Source organism: Typopeltis vanoorti, chromosome 5 (genome assembly GCF_054136105.1).
Source record: "Typopeltis vanoorti isolate ZY-2024b chromosome 5, IOZ_Tvanoo_1.0, whole genome shotgun sequence".
Taxonomy (NCBI): domain Eukaryota; kingdom Metazoa; phylum Arthropoda; class Arachnida; order Uropygi; family Thelyphonidae; genus Typopeltis; species Typopeltis vanoorti.
In genome coordinates, this window is record NC_143553.1 from 128,682,565 (window position 1) to 128,700,824 (window position 18,260).

The 18,260-nt window shown below is 36.2% G+C and overlaps 1 protein-coding gene across 1 annotated transcript in view; it reads right to left on the minus strand.

Annotated features, from left to right (window-relative positions):
- Nucleotides 1-18,260, minus strand: part of LOC150106808 (ER membrane protein complex subunit 2-like) — a 166,848-nt gene that overhangs the window by 53,296 nt on the left and 95,292 nt on the right. Inside the window, exon 5 of the mRNA XM_090393485.1 lies at nucleotides 10,799-10,942. Coding sequence (XP_090249611.1) covers nucleotides 10,799-10,942 — 144 coding nt within the window. The remainder of the gene's footprint in view (nucleotides 1-10,798; nucleotides 10,943-18,260) is intronic.

Genomic DNA, 18,260 nt, shown 5'->3' on the forward strand with positions numbered 1-18,260 from the left:
TCCTAGGCATCTCGGAAAAAATTACCAAAATCCTAAAAATACATAACTTGACCTCTTGTTACAGACCATATAAAAAATTGGCATCCCTTATCCGCTCCACTAAAGACCAACCACCTCTCTTAGACCTACCTGGTGTATACCAGGTCCCTTGCAGCTGTAAACTGTCCTACTTTGGCCAAACAGGCAGGACAGCGAATATCAGAACACAAGAACTACATCCGTTTTCACCAGTACAGCCACTCTGGTCTTGCAGGACCATTCCACCCCCCCCCCCCCCCACCCCCCCCCCCCCCCACCCCCCCCCCCCCCCACCCCCCCCCCCCCCCACCCCCCCCCCCCCCCACCCCCCCCCCCCCCCACCCCCCCCCCCCCCCACCCCCCCCCCCCCCCACCCCCCCCCCCCCCCACCCCCCCCCCCCCCCACCCCCCCCCCCCCCCACCCCCCCCCCCCCCCACCCCCCCCCCCCCCCACCCCCCCCCCCCCCCACCCCCCCCCCCCCCCACCCCCCCCCCCCCCCACCCCCCCCCCCCCCCACCCCCCCCCCCCCCCACCCCCCCCCCCCCCCACCCCCCCCCCCCCCCACCCCCCCCCCCCCCCACCCCCCCCCCCCCCCACCCCCCCCCCCCCCCACCCCCCCCCCCCCCCACCCCCCCCCCCCCCCACCCCCCCCCCCCCCCACCCCCCCCCCCCCCCACCCCCCCCCCCCCCCACCCCCCCCCCCCCCCACCCCCCCCCCCCCCCACCCCCCCCCCCCCCCAAGCCATTGGCTGAGAAAGTGTTAAGAATATGGTTTAGTTCTGTGGTTAGGGCATTGTCATTCGAGCAGATAAGTTTAGCCCTGTTGTGTAGTGTCTTAATGACCCCATATTGTTGTGAAGGGGGGGGATGGTCTGATTGATGGTGAATGTATCTGCCTGTATGAGTAGGTTTTCTATATACTGAGAAAACTAAGGTTCCATCAGACTGGTGGGTGACTAGTGTGTCTAAGAAAGGAATGCAGTTGTTTTTTTTCCTCTTCCAGGTTGAATTTGATTCTGGGGTGCTGGTTATTTAAGTGTGTTAAGAAGGAGAAGAGTGCATCGGAGCCATGTGGCCAAATAGCGAATACATCATCTACATAGCGAAGCCAAATGGTTGGTTTTTGTGGGGCAGAGTTTAAGGCTTTCTCTTCAAAAAGTCTCCATATAAAAGTTGGCCAAGGGTGGGGAGAGTGGAGAACCCATGGCTGTCCCCTCTATTTGTTTGTAGAATTTTCCTTGCCAAACAAAATAGCCTGCATTCATTGTGAACTACAATAGGGCTGTGATATTGGGAGGAAATTTAGCTTGGATTAGCACTAAGGATTCTTTGAGTTAGACATTTGTGAATAAGGAGGAGACATCAAAACTGACCATTATGTCAGTGTGTTTGAGTGTAAGGTTTTCTATGCTGGCTTTGAAGTGGGCTGAGTTTTTTATGTATGAAGGTGTGTTGCCAGTATAGTGTGAGAGAGCTTTGGCCAAATGTTTAGCTAGTTTGTATGTGGGGGAATCAATGCCATCCACTATGGGACGTAATGGCACATTTTCCTTGTGAATTTTTGGGAGTCCATAAATACGGGGGGGGGGGGGGATGGAGTTTTATGGTTTTAATTTGTTAGTGATTTCCACAGGCCAAGAAGTGACCTGTGGAGTTTTCTAATTTGTGAGTTGGTGGGATTGTGCTCAATAGGGAGGTAAGTGGCCCGATCTAACAATAGAGATTTCACCTTACCTGTGTAATCTTTTTGGTTAAGCAATACTGTGGCATTCCCTTTGTCAGCTTTGGTGATTATTATTTTCTTGTTTTTCTTTAATTCTAATAGAGATTTAATTTCTTTACTGGGCATGTTAGTTTTAGGTGGTTTAGCTTTGGTCAGAACACAAGCTACATCCAGTCTAATATCGTTGGCGATGTGGCTTGGAAGGTGTCGAATCCCGCGTTCAATCCGTATCATGATATCTTCAGCAGGTATTCTTCTGGGCACAATGGCAAAGTTGTGGCCACATGCGAGGGCATCGAGTGCTTCAGATTTCGCACTAAGTGACAACAGGTTAACTACCGTTTCGGTAGGAAGTTGCAGTTTCGAGATCGCGTCCTTTTTTAAATTTTCAAATTTTTTGATGTGTTGATCTCGTACTTTTTTAAATTCTTTCTCTGCTGCAGTGCATGAGATGTCGTGTAAAATCGACCAAATTTCGTGGCTTAAGGTGCCTGTATAGCTGAGAGCTTCACTCAGGAAATGGCGAGTGGTGGCAATTTGTTTTCTAAGTAAGGCTTGGCTGGCACGGTTATAAATACGAAGTGCCTTTTGTGAAGAGAAACGGTGCTTGAATTTCACACAGTTAGGGATTACCTGGTTATCCCAGCAGCACTTCAGGAAGGTGAGACGATTCAGTTGTCTTGATAGCTTCAACTTCAGTTTACCGTAATGGCGTGCTTTATGTGCGATAACATCTCATGTTATCGCACGTAAGGCTTAGACGCTGGTTATGCGTTTTCACTATATAATTTAAGGAAATTACAACGTACTAGGATATACATTAAAATAAATTTTAATATATTTCAATATTTCGACCAGAGTGGCTGTATTGGTTTCACCAATGCATCCACTCTGGTCTTGCTGACCATGCGCTGGATACCTGCCATAGAATACGGTGGAAGAAAGCCAGGATAATACACCGTAGCAAATACAGATATGAAAGGCTTTTCATGGAATCAACTTCAGCCCTAAGAAACTATCCATACCTCAACAAATTTGGCTGCATGAGACTTCCTCAAATTTGGGAAACCTACATCAGAAGACCTTCAGCCCAATCGCCCAAGAATACCAACATTGCCTGCTAGAGGGCACCATCAGGACTTTAGGAGAAATAATAGCTTCAGACTTCTTCCTCATTTACTGTTTTATTGTGCCTGAGTGCACGTGTCTTGTTCTTAAGTTCTTAAAAATGGCAACGTGACATTGCCGAAATATTGAAATATATTAAAATTTATTTTAATGTATATCCTAGTACGTTGTAATTTCCTTAAATTATATAGTGAAAAAGAAGAATGTTAGCCTAAGATACAGATTGTGACAGCCAGTAATTGCCTAGATTTTCTAAAGTATGTTATTTAAGCATTGTTAATAGCTGGTCTAAATTGTAAGGTTATGATTTGAGTTCAAGATAGGCATCAGAGAGAAATTGTTCAATTGTATATTAGATTGTATAGTTGCTTAAGGTAAAATAAACATATTTTGTTTGTTTAAAACTATCACCTCATCTTTGACCAATGCACTGTCTCATAAAAACCGAATCTGTGTGCTTAAATTATAGAAATTGCCACGACTGACTATTTAAGTAATTATTTTAGAAAGTGATCTATTCCATAAGTGTTAAACTAATTTTCTCATGCTATAAAATTAATTCAGGATGGTGCAGTCAAAAAACAATATAAATTTTTCCTGAGTTACTTAGTTTGGGAGATAGTTAACTGTAACCAGTTAATCTCCCACGTTCTAGTAGTTAACTATTCCAGAGGCCTTCTCACTAACAGTGCTAACACTTTGGAAAAATTTATATTGTTTTTCAACAAGCCTTTAATTTACAGATAAATTAAAGGTTTATGTGCTGCTCAAGTTGTAACAGTACTTATGGCTAGACTAGATATACATAGTATTGTCATCATCTCACTGAATTGTGTTTAATCTGTCTCCCATTTTTATATTATGTCAAAGCATTTTAAGAACTATATTACAAGTGAAAGTTGAGGGGAAGAGAAGACGTAGAATGGACTGGTTTAAGAATGACGGAGGTGACAGACAGAGAGAAAGAGAAGAGCTGCTCATCTGCTGTAACCCTTTTGCTAGAGGATGCTAACGGACGATCACGACGAAAGCATTTTATAATAAATATAAAACATTTTAAAAATAAAGTTTAATTTATTTCAAATTTTGTTCTCTTTGATTTACCGCATTTTAGTAAGAGCTTCATGTCACTAAACAATCTTTATTTACTTAATTATTTGCTGGTTTTATACCCAGCATCTTCAGAATATAACCAGTTTGTCAAAGTGTGCAAACAGTAACAATTATTTAATAATGGAAACAGTTTAAAATTGTAGTAGACAACACAAAGAATTAAAGTTATAAATTGGTGCCATCTATCATTTAATAGAGAGAGAGAGAGAGAGAGAGAGAGATGGGGGGGGGGATTTCAACTAGTATTAATTTTGTCTTAAAATGACCATCTCTCAGATTTTTGGCAAAGTGATGCTGCTGGTTCTAAAAACAGTCTTTCTGACTTGTAATGATTTCTGTGTAGCACTTGGTTTTCTCCAGCTAATCCTGTGTGAAAGGATATCCAAGGAATGGTTTGCTAGTCCCATTTGCCATAACTGTGATGCTGAATGTATTTCTTATGCTTCTAGAAGCTTACTATGGGCAGACAGATCTTTCTTCGCTCATAGTATGCCAAATCACAAGTAAAGGGCACTTCACATACTCCTTTATCATATCCAGGAGTAAAGAAAAGAGAGAGAGAGAATGTTTAGATGAACAGATGGGGTTGTTCGTTTGATATATGGTTTAATTATGGTGTGGAACTGATATTTATTAAGCACTCTGGATATCTTTTCAGATGTACCCTGAATTTATGGGATAGTAATAGTTTTGCTGTGGTCTTATATATTAGGGGAGAAAGGAGATTTTAAGGAGACATTTAGTATTTGTTCTATTTTTTGGGGGATTACAGCAATTGGCTAAAAAAGTGTGACAAAGGGAGGTAACACAATAAAATAGGATTACAAAAATGCAATCTCGCTTCCTTATATCAAAAATGTTACAGATAAGCTAGCCAAATTAATGAACAAACACAACGTAAAAGTAGCCTTCCTTCCTATGGAAAAAATCTCAAGATTCCTACATCCACCAAAACCACCTCATCATCCTCTTAAAAAAACCAGGAGTCTACAAAATCCATTGCTCTTGCGGGATTTGCTACATAGGACAGACAGGAAGATCTGGAGAAATACGCATGGCTGAACACCAAAAAGACATACAATACAAAAGAGAACAAAAACGGTCTTGCTTTCCATACCACTTCCACTGGACACGACGTACTCTGGCAAAAAACGACAATGTCATACATAGAAAACAACAGTTATATAAGAAAATTTAAAGAAGCTGCTAATATGCTGAAAAACCCAACCCAGTGCAATAAAAATCAAGGTTTAATTCTCCATCAAGTGTGATCAGCTCTAATAAAAAATCTACCTCAATCTGAGCTCGGATTGTATGAACAAGAGACACCGTCCAGTATTGTTCAACGTCAATAGCGTTTTATATCTGCATTCTGTTATTTGAGTTTATGAATAGCCAGATGGTTATGATTTGTATTTATTAATTTCTCTTGTTTAAACTTTAAGTTATACTATTTACCCTCCGAAGATGTAAATCCTATGATTTATGAAACTTGTCGAGAACTATTATTTCAGTATATTGTATAACTGAATAATAAAAAATGTGGTGTAATCACCGAAATGTCTTTTGAAAGGGAGGTAAGCTAAACTGCAAGAGTAGCAGCACTGAACAGATAGTTCTGACTCTCATATGTTAATTTTTAAATACCATACTGTTGGGCTGGATGATAATGTGATTGCATCTATATGCAAATATCATCCTCTATGTGTATGCTTTCTATATATAGAAAAAGGTAATGAACTATTTGGAAGATGTGTGACTAAGTGTATCTAGGAAGGACAGGTAGTTATTTGATTCTGTTTTCATTGTGAAATGGTTTTAGGATGTTGGGTATTTAAATTCACTCAAAATGTATCTAATGTGTCTGGACAATGTGGCCAAACAGCAAACAAATTGCCAAGTGGGTGAACCTATTTTGGTTTTCGTGTGAAATAATTAGCATATACTATAAATGCAAATTATTCGAATATATTGGGAGGAGAGGGAGGGAAATACATCAAGGGTCTTAGTTAATGGCACATCAGTAAATAGCAAATGCAGTCATTGTCTGTACTTTTCAGAATATGTTTTGATATATACTTTTTAAGTTAGCAGAATTTTTTAGAAAGAAGGAAGAATTACCTGTGGGATAAGGGGAGTTAGTGATTTAGCCAAATGTTTAGCAAGTTCATACGTAGTTTATACTATCAAGAATTGAGAATAGGGATGTATCTTGTTTGTGAATTTTTAGTGCTCCAAATATTCTGGGTGGCATTAAATGAAAAGGATAGAGTTTGTTAACAGTTTCTTTCGGCAAGAAGTGACTTTTTCAGATGAACTTTATTCTTTTTGTATTAGTAAGATTATGAACTATGATTTTGTATGTAAATGATTATATAGAACAGGGGTGGCCAACCTTTTACATTCCATGTACTAATTTTTTCACGTATGAGTTCAGATGTGTCATACAACTCTTGTACCCTTCAAAACCCCCAGTAAAAATATGCTAATATAGACATGATATATTGATTTCATATAAAAACAAGATTCTCTTTCTGTAACTCAGACCCAAGCACTAGCTTCAGTTTTCCTTCTATTTCAGTCTGATGTGTTTTATAGTGTCTATTAAGATCATGTCTTTTATTATGTAAGAAAGTGTTTTCACAAACAATGCACAACGGTTTGCCTGATGAATTCGCTATAAATAAGAACTCATTTTCCCACTCTTTTGAATTTGCACTTTCTATCACTTCTGTTTTTCTTTTGCACTGTGATTGATAACTGAATTTACAAAGACTTAATTTTCAAAAAAATACAAAACTACAAATGTTCCCAAAGGATGAACAAAGCACAACTTCATAGCGCAAGAGTATCAATTGTAAACTGACTGACAAAAACCTGTGACACTGTGCAAAAGATGTGCACGAAATAATAAAATAGCTAAAAATAATTATTAAGTTTTAACTTTTTTTTTCCCTACAAATCAGTTTTTGGTTAACACTTTTTGCATAAATAGGCTTCCTTTTTTTTTATTATCATCATTAGGGTCCGATGTGCCACTTTTGGCACTGTGCCATGCCATGGGTTGGCCATCCCTGATAGATAGTGTATTCTGTTATCATATTCTGTTTGATTCATTATCAGAGTAGTGCTACTTTTGCCTGCTTTGGTTATAACAACATTCTTATTATTGTATTCTTTCACGAATGTGGACAGGAAGATATAGTGAAGATCTGCATTGGAGAAGATGGGAAATACCTTGCAAATCATTGTTAAGACAAGCCAGGATTAGCAGACCATGCTTTGGATACTCTTTGCATAGGATTAGATGGAGAAAACAAAAAATGACATACAGAAGTAATTACAAGTCAGACTGCTTTTGAAATCAGCAGCAGTTTTAAAGCAGTCTCCAAAACCTCAACAAAGTATAGCTGTATCAATTTGCAAAAAATCTGGGAGACAGTCATTTTAAATCAAATTAATACTTGTTATCCTCTCTCTCTCTCTCTCTCTCTCTCTCTTTACCCAATGAAAGATGGCACCAATTAGGCCTATACTTCTTTATGGTATCTGTTACAATTTTAAAATGTTCCCACTGTTAACTAATTGTTGCTGTGTTTGCATACTGTCACAAACTATTTGTGCTCTGAAGATGCTGGGTATAAAACCAGTGAAATATCATAAACTAAGCAAATAAAAATATTTATTTTCTTATTATTATCTAGTGTTATGATTTTTATAGTGTGTGTGTGGGGGGGGGGAGGACATCCTGTATATGTCCTGTGAAAATGGATGTCAAACTGCATTTCATTTCTGATGTGTATATACATCTCATCCCATCTTCCTCTTTTTGAGTTAGGCTGGATGGCCAGTCAAGGCCAAGCAACTTGGTTTCTAAGTGGCTAATCCTATTTGCATCATATGCTACAGTTATAGATTGTGCATTTTCTACTAGTTCGTTTGCCTGCTTTTGTGGGATAAAAAGCATGAGTTTTACTGAGGGAGGGAGTGTAGGTGCCACTTCCACTTGAAAAAGCCCTCATAAAGGTTCTTCACATTCCAGACAAAATTCAACTGAAGGGCATCCACTGATTCAGATCGAGCTACAGAGGTTCATATATAGTAATTATATTTTCAGACGTCTTACAAATTTGCTAGCTGCCTGGTTTGCTAAATGGATGTAATCTCAGCTTTCCAAAAAATAAAAAATAAAAAAAAAGAATATATATATATAAGTAGATTAAATGATTAGAAACTGAGAGATAAAAATATAAACATTATATCTTATTTTAAATAAACTGCACTTTCCATAATTGAAATCACCCACAATGATCACGTTAAGTGCTAAGAGCGTGATCTGAGAGGCCTACACCAAATCTTAACACCCTGCACCAAATTTATTGGAAAAGTATGTGTTCTTTACATCATACAAAAACCTGGTATGAATGCAAATTTAAACAAGCCTGTGAAATTTTGATTAACCATCCTAATCTTAACAATAATGGTGGCATAAAAATCCCAAGAATTTGGATGGCACACATTCAGCCCACTTAGTTCTTAAAGTTTTCCAGCAAACACTGATTTTAGGACTCTAAACAATTATTTCAACTTTTATTGGCCATCATCCATACCACCGGCTGGTTTAATTTATATGTATACTTATATGAGTAACTTTGTTAACATATTACTCTCTAGCTTAATTTATTTTTGTAACCAAATAGATAATAATAATAACAGGACTCTAGCATTGATGTAGTAAGTTTTTTTGTTTTTTTTTTCCACACCAGGTGAGGCCAGTAGTCTTAACGGTTGACCAAATCATTGTAACTTTAGCATACCATGTAGATTGTAGTGCAGCTTGTTTCTTTATATACATGTATATACTCCAGATGATGACCTTAATGTGAAGGTTGAAACGTCAAGTGATTATTTTGGTTTATATTAAACTGAAGATTTTCTCTCTAACATGGTAGTTATTATTATTATATGACATCTCCAAGGAATCCAAAAACTCATCGAGAGAGAGCACCTACTCTACAACTCTCCATCTCCACCACTCAAATCCACCAATTACAGCAAACCACATGAACTATACCAATGCCATTTACTGCCCCCCACTAGTATTTTCAAGATAATCACAAACATTCATGCCCATGGTGGGATTCGAACACACAGCCTTTTGGCTGGAGAGCAGATACACTAACCACTTGGCCAACTGGCCGGCTGTTGTTTCCATAATTTTTACAATGAATTCTGATCACATGAAGGAAAGGACTATTATGATGGTAAAAATTTAAAATTTTTTTTGATATACAAGATGTTTTTACTAGAATTTCAAAGAACGTATAAAATGGAATCCATTTTATACGTTCAATACAATTAAAACAGAAAGTGACAGGGAAATTTCCAATATGCTTCCCCCTCCCTCTGCAAAAAGATAAAACAGCAGTTATTACTGATTTATCCAGAATGTCAACTTTTTGAAGTAATATTATAACCAAAAAAAAGCCAGCAGAAAGATTTTTATTATTTCATAAAAGTAATGCAGGAGATGAAAATGATCATTTAAATATAAGTTACTAACAACCGAATTTTAGAAGGCTCAATTTAGAAAATACAATAGCCCAAATTTGGAGCCAATATTTATTATATGATAATGTAACCAAGATGTGTCTTTGTTTTCCAGTCAGTTTGTTTGCACAAATAAAAACAGGCCGGAGGAAACGTTCTGCCAAAGAGTAACTCAGTTTACCTGAGTCTGATCAAGATTCTTACACCCTTAATGGGGAACCAAAACCATCATTCCAGTCACAAAACATAAATACTACTGAAAGTATTCCAAAGGTAAATTTTTCAGTATACAATATATCTGGCAGACCACTAACAGGAAAAATATTAATCAACTGACCTCAAAATTTTCCAGAGTTTACACTATCGCAGTTAGTCAGCACATCCATTTTAAAGATGACTCTTGAAATAAAGTTGGAACACACCATAATGCTTGTTATATGCCTAAAGGACATTGCTTATATGAAGAAGAAATTTAGAACTTTGCACTTGGGTGACATTATTTTCACCATTTCAGAAACTAAAGTCTTAAAATGATTACAACTTTCTTTGTCCAAAAAGTAGTCATGTTGGAGGATGACACCAGAATGACCCTGCTATCTCCATATGAGACTAGCTAACCCACAGAAAGGGGTTAGCTAATTTTATACAGAGGTGTGAGGTTTTTTTTTAACCCAAGAAACTTTTTTTATCCCTTCAAAACAGGCAGACCAACAATGGAGATATTAGGTTTATGAGACAACAAGTTTCTCATTTCTAATAGGACACCAAGCTTAACATGTAAAGGAAATGGTACATGAAAGAATACATAGTAGCTCTCAAAGTACATAAGAAAACAGTTGAATTTTTTTTTATTAAAACATATCTTTAGTGGTTTTTAAAGTAAAAACACTAAAGTATGTTTTAATAAGAAAAAATTGCACAGCATGCACTGGGAATGGATGATTGCCTTCATCACTACTTTCCTGGCAAAACTAAGTTCCTGATTGCAAAACAGAAAACCATACCAGGGATGGATGCATCTTTGATCATAAATACCTGGCTAGGGCCTAATTAGTTTACTTCCACTTGGACAGGGCTGTCACTGGTAGTTCTGGACAAACAGGAAGTAAATTAAATGTTGCTAGATTATAGTCTCAATCATGAAGTGGGGGAAAAAACTTAGAGAATTAAGAAAATGTGCAACATAAATTCATAAATATAGAGATACAACAATAAATAATAAAAAATATTAGTAATGTTATAATAAAGACAGTATTATTAATTACCTCTTCAGATAATCTGTCAATTCTTTAATTGCTTCAGGTATTTTGTTCTGTGCTTTAAGCACAGCTACTTTTCTTTTATAAATTACTGAATTAGCTTCATCATGCTGAAGAATGGAATCATATAACTTCAAAGCATCTTCATACCTATTATGATAAATATATGCATATTTTATTAAACAAGTTTCTCATATGTATTTTTGTCATTCTGACCTATTTCTTCACGTATTTGCATTTTTCTTTTTAGTCTTAAACTAAAGCTTTAATACAAACTGAAAAAGATCCACTAACAGAGAACATATTAATTAGTTTTTTTCGAGTATAATCAGGACTTGAGAAAAATTTTGTGCTAGCTTGCCAGTCAGGCAAATATCTTACTCATCAGATATTATTCTGGGTGTACTCTACTAGGGTTGCCTAATACAGTATATCACAGTCACATGTTTATTCCTGGATCTGGTCAATTTATACTTTTATTAATGCTATGGCTAATTTTACACCTGCATAACAACAGTGTTAAAACAAATGTTAACTACTTATGTACTAGAGTGTTTATCTGCCTATAAAGAAAAAATTCATGCATTTTATGTCTGATAAATATTATTATTTATTATTAATAATACTGTTTTACACACCACATTTTTGCTTCTAACACTTGTCTTGAATCACCTTTATGGAAAAAAGCAAACAATTTCTTCTCTGCCATTATAAGCAAATGTTGAAAACATTTAGTATCATAAAAACTCTCAATAAAATAAAACTCTTAGGTGTATGCACATAACTACATTAATGAGTTTCTGAAATCTGATTGGCTCAAACATTATAAGATGGACAGGACCAGTGATGTCATGATGGCAACTCAGAAAACAATTGAAAAACATCTAGGTTAGATTCAATGTAAAGACATATTTTAGGAAAATAAATACTTCTTTCTAAACTTTCCAAGTTTTAATATCCACCATTAATGATCAAATTCTGCATATTCCATCAGTGGGTAAGAAATAAGCTAATGACTGCTATCTGCTGCGCATCAATTTTAGGTTATCACGTTGTGATTAACTAGTTGCATTCTTGTGTGATTGGGCATAAATAATGGGTGCATATCATATTCTACTATAGTGATAAGCAAGAAAACAGGTATTTGTAATGACCAGCATTCCCCAATGGATGCACTAAGTAAGGTAAACATACAAAAATTATTTATGACATAAAACAATTGACATTATAATAACACTGAAACTCTTTTTCTGATTTGTTTTTGTACTTCAACTAAAAACTCTCATTCATCATGGACAAGCTGACAAGCACATATTTCAAGCCCTGCATATAATCAAACCATTTGCTTTAATTGAGCCACTGAATAGCTTTCTCTCTCTCACACACACACTTTTTTTTTTTAAAAGCAAAAGCCCATCACCCATGACAAGTTCAGTATCTATAATAGAACAGCACTGGGAATGGGCTAAAAATTATGGAAAGAATGCCAATTACTTTTTCTCACATTTGTAGATTATATTCTTGAAAATACTGTTAAAGAGAAATTATTACATATGTCAAAAAAAGGAGATAAATGAAGATGAACAGTTGGTATAGCAAGACTGAAAACTAATGTTGATTAATGTCATAAAATAAATAAATCTGCTAAAGTCTTTTATTCCCTAAAGGATATATGGCCATTTTAGCCATATCCAACTTTTGGAAACCAAGGGGGGACAGTTCAGACTCCACAAGTAACCAATCAGCGATAGCTGTCACAAGATTACTAATTATAAATGGCATCCAATGAAGAAACAGACAAGTGCATCATTTTGTGATCCCTAAAACAGTATATTATTTTTGTCTTAAATAGCAAAGATTGCATGGCTGAATTTACTTGTGTTTACAAGACGAAAAAAGTAAGGTTTGGAAGGAAAAACCTGCTTATCCATGCCTGAGATATAAGCCATCTTGGGAACCAGTGAAAGAAAAGGTTACAAAAAGTTCATTGATGTTTGGAATTATGGCTAAAGCATCTTAAAGCTATGAGGCCAGTGTATTATGTCTATTAATTGTGTTTTTGTATTGCAGGATGAAACACACTACTCTATGAGACCAGTGAACTCACCTTCAAGTGAAAAGCTCATGTAAAAGTTCTCTTTCAAACCAAAGGACATCATCAATACCAACTAAGCTACAGAGATTCTTAAAAATTCTCTGAGTGGTTAAGGAAAAAAGTTACTTGGACAACAAGCAAGTTTTCACAAAATCAATAAGCTTGAATTAATGCAAGATTGTGTTATTAAAACAAGAAAGATCTTTATTATTTTAATTCTTATAATAATCATAACTATATAATTCTTTTTCATATCCTACTTAAAGAGTTTACTTTTGAGGAAAAAAAAGTAAAATCATAAACTAAATACCAAGTTAGAAAAATATATTTAAGTTCAAATTTAATTATACCAATAAGTTTCCGTTATTATTATTTTTTTGGGGGGGGGGGGATCAAACAATGAAATGCATTTTCATTAGCGTACATTTTCAGAATAGCAATGAAATTTGCTACAGCAGTTGGGATTTTTATAAAACTAAGTAAATGCATTATTCACAGATTTTTTTATCACATTCCCATTTCAAGTCTGCCTTTTGCATTAACGATCACTGCTTAAAGTAGTTGGCAAACAAAATTGGATTAATTTGACCTGTTTGAATAAATTATACTAGACAAGAAATTATATTCTTGTTCTAATCCTCTACCCAGATATTTTGAAATATCCTTCAAACTAGAGGCTGACTTCACACAATATACACATCCAAAAGCAGTGGCGCACTCAGGATTTAATCTTGGAGGGGGCCGAGCACTCAAGATTTAATCTGGGGAGGGGGGGGGGAAGAGAGTTAAGTATACGATTTGAGAATACACACTACGCATTGCATACGAACTATGACTGAGTATCTGCAGTGATCGCCAATACATGATACCCTGGATCTCGTTTGGCCCAGCTTGGGCAAACGAAGTAGCGCTTGGTCCGACGGAGCAATACTTCGTTCGCCTCACATTCAACAGTGGCTGTGATTCCCAAGAGCTATAAGGTATTTCCACCTTATGTGACGGCTAATTCATAAGTAGTATAGAAATAGAAGACACGACACAATATAAATAAAAAAAAAATCATTTTAATTAGGAAAAGATTTTTGGAAAATTTTCTAGTGTTTTTTCGTTTTTCTTTTTTGGGGGGGCCAGGGCCCCTTGGCCTCCTCCCTGGGTGCACCACTGTCTAAAAGGGAGTGTGCTATGTTGGATACTTAAGCAAAATGATGTGAAGTCAGCAGGCCATATATGTAAGCAACTAGTCACATAGATACTTTATGTGCAAACTTTGTTTGTGTACGCTTGGATAAAGGATTAAAAGAAGAATATAATTTGTCTAATATAACTTACCTCCTTGTAACCAAGCAAAAAACCTTTCCACAACTACCTGTTCAAATCAACATCATTTAAACCAAATGTTATTGCTATTCCTTTTGGTAGGAATAGGCCCTTGCATGATGACTGCACAAAGTTCTGGAAAAAAAAAGCCATTTCAGAAATTACAAGACAGGAATCAGAGTTATTTTCCTCAATTTAGCATATCGAACTAACACACAGAAATGTTGAAACTTAGTTGCTGAAGCTAAACTCTATGAAAGTTCTGAAGGGCTTTTCTCCTATATTAAATGCTACACTTAGAGGAAATAAAAATTCCTAAATAGCTCGTGACAGTCAGAAAATTCCAAAATGCCAAATGCAATATTACTGTTTCATTTCATGACTAAATAAATTAGCAGCCACCAGCATATCGCTATCAAAAAAAAAAAAAAAAAAAAAAAAAAAAAAAAAAAAAAAAAAAAAAAAAAAAAGATGCAATTTGTCAAAGTAACTCACTCACTCATCTTGACAACACATTCACACTGAGCTATATTTCACATGCCATGCATATGGTGGCAGCTCGCTTGACCTTGTAACATGTCCCTTCTGATTCAGGTGAGCAGGCTAATTTTTACACATTCTGCTAATGATATATTGGTAAGATATTTTTTGCAAAACAAACGTTCCAACCTTCCCATTTTTTCCGCCCAAAACAAAGTCCTTCATAAATTCTCATATGCATAACTAGTGTTTATAGAATGCCATGTAATTCATTTCCTATCAAAGTAATTATTTATTTTTAATGCGATTCCCATCAAAAGGTTGTACATCTATAGTGCAATGAATAGGCCAAGGATATTTTCTACTTTTTTAAAAAAAAAATTTAGATTTTTTTTTCTGTGATTTAATTGATTTTTTTTTTTTTTTTTTTTTACAAGTCCAGAAATGCTGCTCTCTAGAGACCAAACATGGAACGTTTTCAAGCAGCTTCACTTCAAACCTCAATGTGAGGAAGTAGTATCAACATTGGGTGGCAAAATTCATCTCCCACTTCAAGAGAATTTAGAAATATCCATGTTTATGGTGGGATGTGGACCCGCAGCCTACTGGTTAGAGAGTGAATATGCTAATCACTCAGACAACAAGGTCAATAATGCACAAACCACAATACCACTGTTGTGTCCCATTTTACGAATTTTATTCTATCTAGTAATTTCCTCTTATCTATGTTCTACTATTATCTATGCTCGAGATATCACCAAAATTTTACTAATACTTAAGTTAATTCCCCCCCTTAGTATCCCTAATATTTGTATTATGCTGCGCCTTTTGAGACATTTAGTTTAAGATATTATATACAAAAACAAGGAGAAAGAACTAAAATATGTCTGAAAGTGAAACTATGTTGCAGTCGTGACACTTTATCTCGTTTCTTAACACATTAATTTCCCGCGTGATTAGGTTTGTAATTTTTCAAGTGGTGCATTGGACAGCAAATTCAGACAACTGTTTTATCATTGGACAAAAGGTTTATTAAATTCCTTAACATGGTACAATTCAAATATTAGTTATTACTCAATTCAATGCTATACTAAATATTTACAAACTGACATTAGCTTATCATAAATAATTAAGCTATGATCCTATAATGGGTATTACGATCATGCCGTCATACACATTCAACACAAATTCATTTGACACGGACATATAAGATTAATTCACACTATTTAACTATCCAAACTTAAGTAGATTAACTAAACCATTTACTGCACTGACACATAACTATGACAATTAAACTTTCTTATACAATATATTAGACATGCAAAATTCTTAGGACACTTAATTACTCATATAATATTAACATTAGTAAGCTTACTTTCATTATATTCTGTCACATACTAAAGTCCTAGTATTGTTTTCTTGGTCACTTCAACAGTTCAGTATTAGAATAATGATAACTAATACAGATGAATCTTAGTTAACACGAGATATATTTTACAGTACCTTTCTTTCTTGAATTTTCCATATGGGCCTCTACCTTTTTCTGATCGAACTATCTTGGTATAACCTCTCCGATAATCTGTTTCTCCTATGTTCCTTTTGGAATTGAACTATGCTTACACGGTCTTAACCTCTCGTAACTTAGGACACACTTTGAATCATCTATATAACGGCTGTACAACTCGCGACGTGGACATCGATTTCTTTACTTCTTTCCCTTTCTCGTAGTTGACACTGGAGTTGAAACACAAAGAATATGCTTTCTTTTCTTTGACTATATGGCATTCCTCACTTCTTAGGAATGCGTTCCTAAGAAGTGAGGAATGCCATATAGTCATTCCTCACTTCATAGGAAGTACGGAATCGAAATCCTGCTCACTTTCGTTTCCGTGTGTGACGACGGAGATATAACCCCTATCTCGCCACTCAGGAAAACACCGTGAAATCCATATGAAAGAGCTCGCGAAGAACTCTCCTGGAACAGAACCAAAACCCAAAAAAGAGTCTCCTCTTAAAAAAACCTCGTGTGTGTGTGTGGGGGGGGGGGTTCCTAACCCTTTTATACCCTTTCTCTCCTAACGGCACCTTCTCTAACTTCTTTTCTCTGCCCCCCTCCTTGACTTGACTTTACCGACCAATTAGGGTGCCGTTTTTCTGCCAAACGTCATTTGATCGGCGAGCCCGTAACGAAGTCTCAATCCGGGAATTGACCCTAAGCGATTTTCTGTTGTTTTTCTTGTGCTAGCCTCTAACTTAATCCCCTTTCAAAATTTCTCTATGAATTTACTTAATATTTTAATCTCTAGCCTCTCACATACCATCTCTTATGACTAATCCTTTTCTGTCTTACATAGATAAATTTTCTCTTTTATATCATATTATAACATTAATATAGTCTTTCTTTTTGTTAGTTAGTTCAACCAAACACCTTTATATTTTATTGGATGCAAGGATATTTCTTTTTCTTTTAAATAATTCATCTTTTAGCTTTAATGCAGGGTTTTTAATTTATTTGCTCTTCATGTTACACCATGAAAACTGAGAATTTTACATTCTTAAGATATCAGGGTGTAACACCACACAACTATAAATATTACTGAATATTTATATTTGACTGTAACAAATCTATTTACATTCATGTCTATTCTTTTCATCAGCTGTGACATGTGCAAAGGATTCATATGTGAATAATGCAGATATTTAACTATACATTTCTCTTCTTGCTCATTCTCCTCATGTCTGAGGACGCATGATCCTAGCCACAAAAGTCTATTTCTTTTTGTCTTTTGTTGCAGCAGTGGGCAACTCCAAAGTCTGGTTACCTTTTTAATCTGGTCCAACCATCTTGGTTTTGGGACTCCACTTTTTCTTTGTCCTTCATCTTTGCCCTGGATGATAAGTTGTTTTTCCAGTTGTCATTTTCATGTCTTGAAATATGACAAAAAATATTTGAGAATTCTTTCATTTAAAATGTCACATAGCTGCCTCTTGATTTTTAGTTGAATTATTATACTTTCATTAGACCTTTTGTCAATCCAGGAGACTCTCAACATCCTTCTCCAGCACCAGATCTCAAAGTTGTTTATCATGTTCATATCTTTCTTGCTGAGTGTCCAAAGATTCAGCACCATAAATGAAAATTGAAAACACCAAACTATTGACCAGTCTTGATTTAGTGGTGATAGAAATGTTTCTGTCTTTCCATATTTTCTGCAATTGCACCATTGCTGACCTCACCATGATAATTCTTCTTTTAATTGAAAGGGGGATGGTAAATCCCATTCTATTTTATAGCCAGGTCCGAAACTTGGATCGAAATCCATAGAGTTTCATGCCGAAAAAACTATCGGCAGGCCCAAGTGTAAATGATCACTTGGATAGTACAACACCAGGGCAACTCCATGCAAAGGTGGAGCAAGCTCCGTCACTAACTTAAATATTCTCTTATAATGTAAAGCCCAGCTCCTAAGAGATGTATATATATTGTTTTACATTATGAGAAGAGGTCACTACTCAGACCGGTTTCAACCTTTTTTGAGGTCTCATCAGTGAGTAGGTAGACCTAGAATTCATATT